Source organism: Larimichthys crocea, chromosome XVII (genome assembly GCF_000972845.2).
Source record: "Larimichthys crocea isolate SSNF chromosome XVII, L_crocea_2.0, whole genome shotgun sequence".
Taxonomy (NCBI): Eukaryota; Metazoa; Chordata; class Actinopteri; family Sciaenidae; genus Larimichthys; species Larimichthys crocea.
In genome coordinates, this window is record NC_040027.1 from 6868727 (window position 1) to 6878113 (window position 9387).

Consider the following 9387-nt stretch of genomic DNA (forward strand, 5'->3'; position numbering starts at 1 on the left):
GGGTCAGATAGGAGAGAGAGGGGCAGCAGATAGCGGAGAGAGGGCGCAGATAGCGAGGGGGGGGCAGATAGAGAGAGACGAGGGGCAGATAGAGAGAGAGAGGGGGGCAGATAGAGAAGTGGGGGCAGATCGAGAGAGAGGGGGCAGATAGAGAGAGAGGGGGGCAGATAGGAGAGGGGGGGCAGATTGAGAGAGAGGGGGCAGATAGAGGCAGGGGGGGCGATAGAGAGAGAGCGGGGGAGATATCGAGCTGCGAGGGCAAGATAGCGAGGGGGGGGCCGATAGAGGGAGGGGGGGCAGATAGAGCGAGAGGGCAGATAGGGCAGATAAGAGAGAGGAGGGGGGGCAGATTAGAGACGAGAGGGGGGCAGATAGCGAGAGGGGGGGCAGATTGATAGAGAGAGAGAGGGGGCAGATAGAGAGAGAGAGGGCAGATAGAGAGAGAGAGGGGGCAGATAGAGAGAGAGAGGGCAGATAGAGAGAGAGGGGGCAGAGCCAGCACTAACTATAATCTCTGTCTAAAGTGAAGTCTTCAGTCTTCAGTCTTCAGTCTTCAGTCTTCAGTCTTCAGTCTCAGCAGGGATATCTCTGCGTTCACACAGATTTTGCTGCGTTTGTATGAATGATTTCTGCAGAGACGTCTGTGTCCATCAGAGACGTCTGTGTCCATCAGAGACGTCTGTGTCCATCAGAGCTGTTTGTAAATGTGTTTGGACAAATGTTTCTCTCTCTGCACAATCTACCAACACACACCCACTGTAAACTCTTAGAAAAGTCTCAGCTGAGGGAGGAGGAGCAGGCTGACGCTTTACTACATTAAAGTACTAATACACAGTGACAGTACATGTGTACTAATACACAGTGACAGTACATGTGTACTAATACACAGTGACAGTACATGTTCAGTCTGTTTGTATATCAGGATGTGAATGATGATCAGACACGGAGAGTTCACGTTTAAAACATCTGACTTCAGATCAGCTGATTCTGTTCAGACGTCACCGTCCTCGTCTCAGCCACAGATTTAGACCAGTGACTAATCATCAGCTCGTTAATCAACAAACACACATACACACACACACACATACACACACACACACACACACACACACACACACACACCACACACACACATTCAGGTGCTCCCATGGTTACATCCAGAAACACAATGGATGCTATCAGGAGGCAGGTGTGTGTGTGTGTGTGTGTGTGTGTGTGTGTGTGTGTGTGAGAGAGTGTGTTGTCTGGTTGCCATGGTGACGGTGCTCAGAGGAGACAGACAGCAGAGACTTATACACTCAGAGAGGCTACAAACATGTCATCATATTTAGCGGGGCCGTTGTCATGGTAACAAGCCTGCCCACATCATCTGACGTCACTTCCTGTGCAGAGGCAGGCGGGAAGACACCACAGAGCGAGCTACAGAAATAACCTGCTGTCATCAGGACAGACGTCAAAATATGTCTCCATGATGTCCCCGCAGACTGTCTAAAACCTGGACGTAGTCTCTGAGACGTCCCCGCAGACTGTCTAAAACCTGGACGTAGCAGACCAGCTTTATTTTAATGTTAACATGAAGGTTCCTGATTGGTGGATGTGACGGGAGTTTAGGAGTTGTTGTTTTTTAAATGTTACCATAGTAACTGACGGTATCCTGCTTCCTGTGCTGATATTCACAGTAACAGAACGACCTCAGTGAGTTACATTACATTACATTACATTATACTGCATAATGAGTACTTTCAATGCACGGCTTGTAGTTGTGGTAGTACTTTTTTACTGTAACAATGATTATCTGTCGTCACGACACACAACATACTTATACAACACTCTCTCTCTCACACACACACACACACACACTCACACACACCCTCACAGACACACACACACATACACACACACTCACACACACAATCACACACTCACACACACACAGCTGACCTGCCGCTTTGTTGTCAGTTTCAATCAGCTGCAGACTCATTACCTCCTCTCATTATGTTAATGAGTCTGACTCCGCTTAAATAGTAAGGACGGCCCGGGCACGCGCACAGGCGGGCACGCGCACCCAGTAGCACACACACACACACACACACACACACACACACACACACAGATGTATATATAAATTTAGAGCTCCAGCAGCAGTACCGGGCCTGTCGGTGAAATCAGACCGCCTGTCGAGCTCCGCTCCCGGGCTGCTGTCCGTCCGCCCCCCCGCTGTCGGTGTGTAAGTGTCGGTGTGAGGACTCACCGTGCCTCCTCCGGCGGACCCTCGGTCTCTGTGCGGGGTTTGTCTACTCTGGAGCGGCTGTGAGCATCCTGAACCCTCCGCTCTCTGACTCACATCATCATCATCATCATCATCATCATCAGACCTGCTGCTGATCAGACCTCCTCCTCCTCCTCCTCCTCCTCCTCATCACCATCACCTCCTCCCTCCTCTGCGCTGGCAAAAACAAGAGACAACACTTCCGTTCGGGTCTTTTCGGTGGATTTTCAGAATAAAAGTCTGATATCTGTATCTACAGACTGGAACAAAAGCTGACCTTCAAATTAAAAAATGTACAATGAGTGAAATAAAATATTTAAATGATGTTTTATCTGAACACGAAGGCGAGCACGCGCTGATAAAAAAAAGTTCAAAACACGTGTTTCGCTTTTATTTTGAAGGCAGTGATCGACGAGCATAAGTACATGATGATGATGATGATGATGATGATGATGATGATGATGATGATGATAAAAGTATTGTTTCCCAAAAATAATCTTTTACTTTCAAAGGTAAAAATATTTTCAGAAATATTCAATCTTTTTCAGAAGTAATCTATTACCTTTGAAAGGAAAGTTTTTACTTTTGTAAAAGTAATCTATACATTTTTCATCATCATCTTCTTTACTGTTTCTGTCTGCACTTCTCGAATCTTCCACCAGAGGTCAGCACAGGTTTGTGTCTTTAATTTCACATGAAGACAGGCTGTCATGTGACTGATCGATCAGTTATTGATCAGCTCTGAACTGATGAGGCCATGATGGCTGCAGTGAATGAGCAGTGTGTGAAGCCTCTTTAAAAAACTCAAATATAAAACATCCGCATCGGCTGAAGAGTGACACGAATGTGGAGAGATTTGTTCAAACAGGAAATAAAAATCAAACAACACGAGGATCAGGATGAAAATCATGACATCATAATGACATCATAATGACATCATAATAGAAATACAAACTGTGACACAAAAAAGGAAATAAAAGAAGGAAGTAAAGAAAGAGGGAACAAGTAAGGAACATAAGTTGAGGAAAGAAGGAAAGAACGTCTGTCATCTCTGAATGCTAAAAAAAGAAAAACTCAGGGAGGAAGTGAAGTAAAAAATAGAAGTAAAGGAAGAAGGAAGTAAGGAAAGATAAAGAAGATAAATCTGAATCAGCTGGTTCCAACCATCCAATCGTCAACCTGAACTGTGAAGACACAACCTGCAGTTCCTCTAACGTCCACCTGAGGCTGGCTCCAGAAGTGAGTCAGTCTCCATAAGTCCCCATGTCCAAATGTCCAACTTCACAGCAGAAATAAACATGTTTACAGCCTGGTACAAAAAACAGTTTTGGTCTCTGTAGCTAATTTCCCCGTTCATGACAACTGTACTGAGGGTGAATTTATATACAACTCACCTGTTCACATTATATTAAGGCTTAAAGTTATGCAGGGGTTAAGAGCGGGGGACGCTTTGACTGACAGGTGGGAGGGGCGTGGTCTGTGGTCTCTGTATATGCTGGAATAACGAGCTGCAGACTTCCATTTGCATATTAAATGATGAAACGAGGATTTTATTCACACTGTAAAGAGCTCCTCCTCCTCTCCTCCCCTCCCTCCCTCTCCTCCCTCCTCTCTCTCTCTCCTCCCTCCCTCTCCTCCCTCCTCTCTCTCTCTCCTCCCCTCCCTCCTCCTCTCCTCTCTCTCTCTCTCCTCTCCCTCTCTCTCTCTCTCTCCTCCCTCCCTCTCTCAGTCGGTCAGTGATCTTCAGCTCTGTTCGTCATGAGGTAAGCACAGATCTCTCCTTTCTTATAGTTTTTATCTCAGATTATTTATCTCGAATTAAATCCACCTTAAGTCGGGTGAACGTCCCTTCGGACCCGCCCGGCCATCCTGAGCCCGGTTCGGTCCGGTTCTCGTCGGTTCTGGTGCTGAACGCTGCGGATAAGGACAAAGAGAGGCTGGATGCTGATCTCAGATCAGTGATAAATGCTGCAGCCCGATGTTTGAAGCTTTCACCGTGCGTGTTTATGCGGGGCTGCGGGGTGCGTCCCGTTGTTTGTCCTCCTTCATGCAGACAGAGGGAGGACGGAGGGTGATGGAGGGAGGATGGAGGGAGGATGGAGGGTGATGGAGGGTGATGGAGGGAGGATGGAGGGAGGATGGTGGGTGATGGAGGATGGAGGAGCTGATGAAGGGAGGATGGAGGATGATGGAGGGAGGATGGAGGAGCTGATGGAGGGAGGATGGAGGGAGGATGGAGGATGGAGGAGCTGATGGAGGGAGGATGGAGGATGGATGGAGGATGGAGGATGGAGGAGCTGATGGAGGGAGGATGGAGGATGGAGGAGCTGATGAATTAGAGATGTCGTCGAAAGAATTCAGATTTTCTGTTTAATCCTAAAAACATGCACAAATGTTTTTTTTCTTTCTTTTTCTGTGAATCTGATTTTTATTTGAGACCTTGAACGTCTCATCGTGATGATTCCTAATATTTAATAATTTGTTGATTTGGGGCCTTGAACGCCTCATGCGGTCTCTCCCGGTCTGTGCTGGTCTCACTGGTCCGTGATGACGCTGTTTGATCCGGTTCATGGATCTGATCTCTGATCAGTGTTCACGCTCTCTGCTGATTGGTCTGAAGGACATCAAATCATTTTTTGTTGTTTGTTTGATGAGTCAGTTTTTGACCTTCATCATCATCTTCATCATCATCATCATCATCACCATCATCACCATCATCCGCAGTTTGTTTGATCACATCCATCAGCTGTTTTCTGAAATGCATGTTTGACTCTTTAGTTTGAACCTCCGGTGAACACAACCTGCAGTTCCTCTAACGTCCACCTGAGGCTGGCTCCAGAAGTGAGTCAGTCTCCATAAGTCCCCATGTCCAAATGTCCAACTTCACAGCAGAAATAAACATGTTTACAGCCTGGGACAAAAAACAGTTTTGGTCTCTGTAGCTAATTTCCCCGTTCATGACAACTGTACTGAGGGTGAATTTATATACAACTCACCTGTTCACATTATATTAAGGCTTAAAGTTATGCAGGGTTAAGAGCGTGGACGCTTTGACTGACAGGTGGGTGTGGTCACTCAGCCCTCCTCAGGTCCACCAATGATCCATGTTTAGATTAGAAGCAGCACATGAAACATGGCGGCGCATATTTCAAACCTCACTGAAGTTATGACGGAGCTGCAGAAATAAACTGAACTGTGAACTTGATGTTTTTCATATTTGTCTGATTGAGTTTGTTTAAATTATTTCATATTTAACAGGATGAAGAAAATCTTCTTCAGCTGATTTATTGAAAATATTGTTTATTATTGTTCATTAGAAATCACATCTGTCTGTGAATCAGCTGATTTCACATTAAAGTTCTGTCTTCTAAAATATGAAATAATATTATTAATATTCATGAGATGAATGAATAAATTCTGATGTCACATGATGATGATTTGATGATCAAACAGAAACATTATTTTAAACAAACAGTAAACAAAAACATATCAGACTCATATTTATGTTTACGTTTATATTCATATCATGTTTGTGTTTGAGCTCGGTCTGAACTGTTTCCTGTGTTGATGTTCCTGATGGTCGGTTTGACCTCTGACCTCTGAGTGCTGGGCTCAGGTCAGATGTTCAGAACCGGTTTCCAGGTGTTTCCTGGTGTTTCCAGGCATTTCCAGGCGTTTCCAGGTGTTTCCAGGTGTTGGACTGCAGTTGCTTTAAATGTCTGAGCATGCTCTGTGATCACCAACATGGCCGCCTGTCAGAGCTGCTTGTTGTTTGCTGACAGGAAGTGAGCGCCGACTCTCTGTGAAGACATCGTTTGTTGTTGTGAATGAAGCATCCACCATCCATCCTCCTCTTCCTCCTCTTCCTCTTCCTCTTCCTCTTCCTCTTCCTCTGATCTGTGAAACATGAACCTGATGTTTTGACTCCTGACAGTCTGATGTCATGTGACTCTCCAGAATCTGGATGAGTCAAGGTGACAGGACGCTGATTTAAACCACAAAGAAGAAGAAAAAGAAGAAGAAGAATCAAATCAGATCAGGTTTTATTTGTACAGCCCAAAGTCACAAAGTCCATTTTCCTCTGAGGCTTTACAATCTGTACAGGGAGTGACACCCTCTGTCCTTAGACCCTCGGTTCCAGTGAGGAAAAACTTGCCCACAAAAACCTTTAACAGGGAAAAAAGGTGGAAGAAACCTCAGGAAGAGCCACAGAGGAGGGATCCCTCTCCCAGGACGGACACAGTCCCCCGGCAGTCTAATCCTATGGCAGCATCACTAAGGGATGACCTGAGCCAGCACTAACTATAAGCTCTATCAAAGAGGAAAGTCTTCAGTCTACTCTTAAAGGTGTTGACCGTGTCTGCCTCCTGAACCCAGAAAGGTAGTTTGTTCCACAGAAGAGGAGCCTGATAGCTGAAAGCTCTGGCTCCCAATCTACTTTTGGAGACTATAGGAACCACAAGGAACCACAAGGAACCACAAGGAACCACAAGGAACCACAAGGAACCCAGCGTCCGGGGTCTATTTCGTCACGGGAGACTAACGTCCAGGTTTTAGACCTCTGCGGGGACGTCACGGAGACTACGTCCAGGTTTTAGACAGTCTGCGGGGTGTCACGGGACTTACTCCAGGTTTTAGACAGTCTGCTGGGGACGTCACGGAGACTACGTCCAGGTTTTTAGACAGTCGCGGGGATGTCATCGGGTACTAACAGTCCAGGTTTTAAGACAGTCTGCGGGGACGTCACGGAGACTACGCCTCAGTGTTCTGAGACAGTCTGCGGGGACGTCATCGGAGACTTACGGATCCAGGTTTTTGACAGTCTGCTGGGGACCGTCACGGAGGGACTACGTCCAGGTTTTGACCAGACCATAAACCTCATTTCTACACAGTCAGACATCATTGTCTCTCTGTCAGACTCAGTGAGGTCATTACTTGGGGGTCATTCCTGCACATGCTCAGTGCGCTCTTTAAAGGCGGTCATGTGACGGATGAGGCGGTGACCTTCACTGCAGAGACGATGAGTCAGAGGTCGAACGCTACGACAGGAAGTGGAAAGAAAAACCTGTTTCAGGTGTTTCTGCTTCGGCACAGATGTCACAGCTGCATTCATTATGGGAGGCAAGCCACCAGGGGATTGTGGGTAAGAGGAGGGTGGAGGTCTGAGAGGAGAAACAGGATCCAGACTGTTGTTTAAGGGTGGATTTAAGGTGGATTCACGGATGGCATGTCGAACCACACGTCGTCATGACAACGAGCGAGTTTTTTAAAATCCGTCTCAGGTTTAAAGTTTCAGGGTCCTCACAGGGATAGAAGAATAATGTGTGTGAAAATCTCTGTGATGCTGCAGAGCTCAGCGGTGGTGTGTGTGTGTGTGTGTGGTGGTGTGTGTGTGTGTGCGTGTGCGTCAAAAACCCTCTGACTATTGATGTTCTGTGTTACTGTGGTACGGGCTCACATCTCCCCCACCCATCGCCATGGTGACACATTTACATCAAGTGATGGCTCTCTCTGCTCTTTGTCATCTGATATCACACACACACACACACACACACCACACACAACACCACACTGCTGCATTCGCTGCAACGCATGCTGGGTCGGATGCTCCCGTGAGGATAAAGAATCAGACGAGACTTAACGAGCGCTAACGAGCCTGTTAAGGTGGCAGTTGCCATGCGAAACCCTCAGTCATGGAAAGCGCATGACCCCAATATGAGATGGAGGGCGGAAGACGAAGAAGAAGAAGACAGAGAGACGACAGGAAGCAGAGACAGAAACAGAGGGAGACAGAGAGACAGACCGAAGAAGAGGAGCAAGAGATGTGAAGAGGACAGCTGACGGAGAAGCTAAGAAAGAAAAGGGAGAGTGTGGAGCGAGCAAGAAGCCGCCGGACAAGAGTAAAAATGTGGGACTGACTTTTAGTGGTTGGTGAGAGCTTGGTGAAATAAAGGCTGAAAGACAGACCGAGTGCGACTGCTGGGACTAGGCTGCCTAAAGGTGGGTCTCGGTTCTCTTGCTGCTGGACTAGGCATGGATCAGGTGGTTGTTCTGTCTGCTGGGTGACTGGTGTCTAGGCAGTTGAGATCACTGGCTTCTGGTTTCTGTTTCGGGTTTGGGTCCTGACTTTGCTGATTATTGACTAGGCCGATGTATTATAATATAGTTATTATATTTGAGGTCTGTGGGTGATGTGGACAGGCAGAGATAGCGCGTTGTTCAGGGATGTTTCCTCTTAGCTCATATATTATATTATAGTTATCTATATTATATTATATTATTAGTTAATTCCTTCATGATAAACGTCTGAACAAAGAAGAGCGTCTCACTCCACCCGCTACACCCCCAACACTCCCAGGCTCGTCTATCTCTCCAACCCCCTCCCCCCTCTGGGGACTGTTTGATTACCATGGCAACCGCATCCTTCAGGCAGAGGGAAGAGGAGAGGAGAAAAATGCGTCTTAGTGTGATGAGCAGAGTCATGTGAACACATCCAGCTCTTCTCCTCCTTCCTCATTCTTCTTCTTCTCATGGTCAGGCACCATCATATCTAAAAGAGCTCATAGTACTTACTCCCCTCTAGAACCTGCGCTCTCAGGACGCGGGTTCCTTTGTGTTCTTGTGGTCCTTGGGGTTCATTGTGGTTCCTATAGTCTCCAAAGTAGATTGGGAGCCAGAGCCTTTCATAGATATAGCCTCCTCTTCTGTGAACAACTACGTTCTGGGGTTCAGGAGGCAGACACGGTCAACACCTTTAAGAGTAGACTGAAGACTTTCCCTTGATAGAGAGCTTATAGTTAGTGCTGGCTCAGGCATCCCTAGTGATGCTGCCATAGGATTTACACTGCCCGGGGGACTGTGTCCGTCCTGGGAGAGGGATCCCTCCTCTGTGGCTCTTCCTGAGGTTTCTCCACCTTTTTTCCCTGTTTAAAGGTTTTTGTGGGCAAGTTTTTTCCTCACTGGAAACCGAGGGTCTAAGGGACAGAGGGTGTCACCCCTGTAACAGATTGTAAAAGCCTCAAGGAAAATGGGACTTGTGACTTTGGCTGTACAATTAAAATCTGAATCTGATTTGATTCTTCTTCGTCGTTTTCTTCGTTCTTTGTGGTTTAAATCAG

The 9387-nt window shown here is 46.8% G+C and overlaps 1 protein-coding gene across 3 annotated transcripts in view; it reads right to left on the bottom strand.

Annotated features, from left to right (window-relative positions):
- diras1a (DIRAS family, GTP-binding RAS-like 1a) overlaps window positions 1–2421 on the bottom strand; it is a 5341-nt gene extending 2920 nt beyond the window's left edge. The window contains exon 1 of one of the 3 annotated variants that reach the window (XM_010755494.3): window positions 2252–2421. Coding sequence is in view for 1 of the 3 variants with exons in the window: in XM_027289840.1 (XP_027145641.1) it covers window positions 1942–1981 (40 nt within the window). In the remaining 2 variants the exon portion in view is untranslated. Of the gene's footprint in view, window positions 1–1941; window positions 2055–2148 lie in introns of those variants that run through there. The other 2 variants (XM_027289841.1, XM_027289840.1) reach the window with 2 other exon arrangements.
- Between the last annotated feature and the right edge of the window lie 6966 nt (window positions 2422–9387).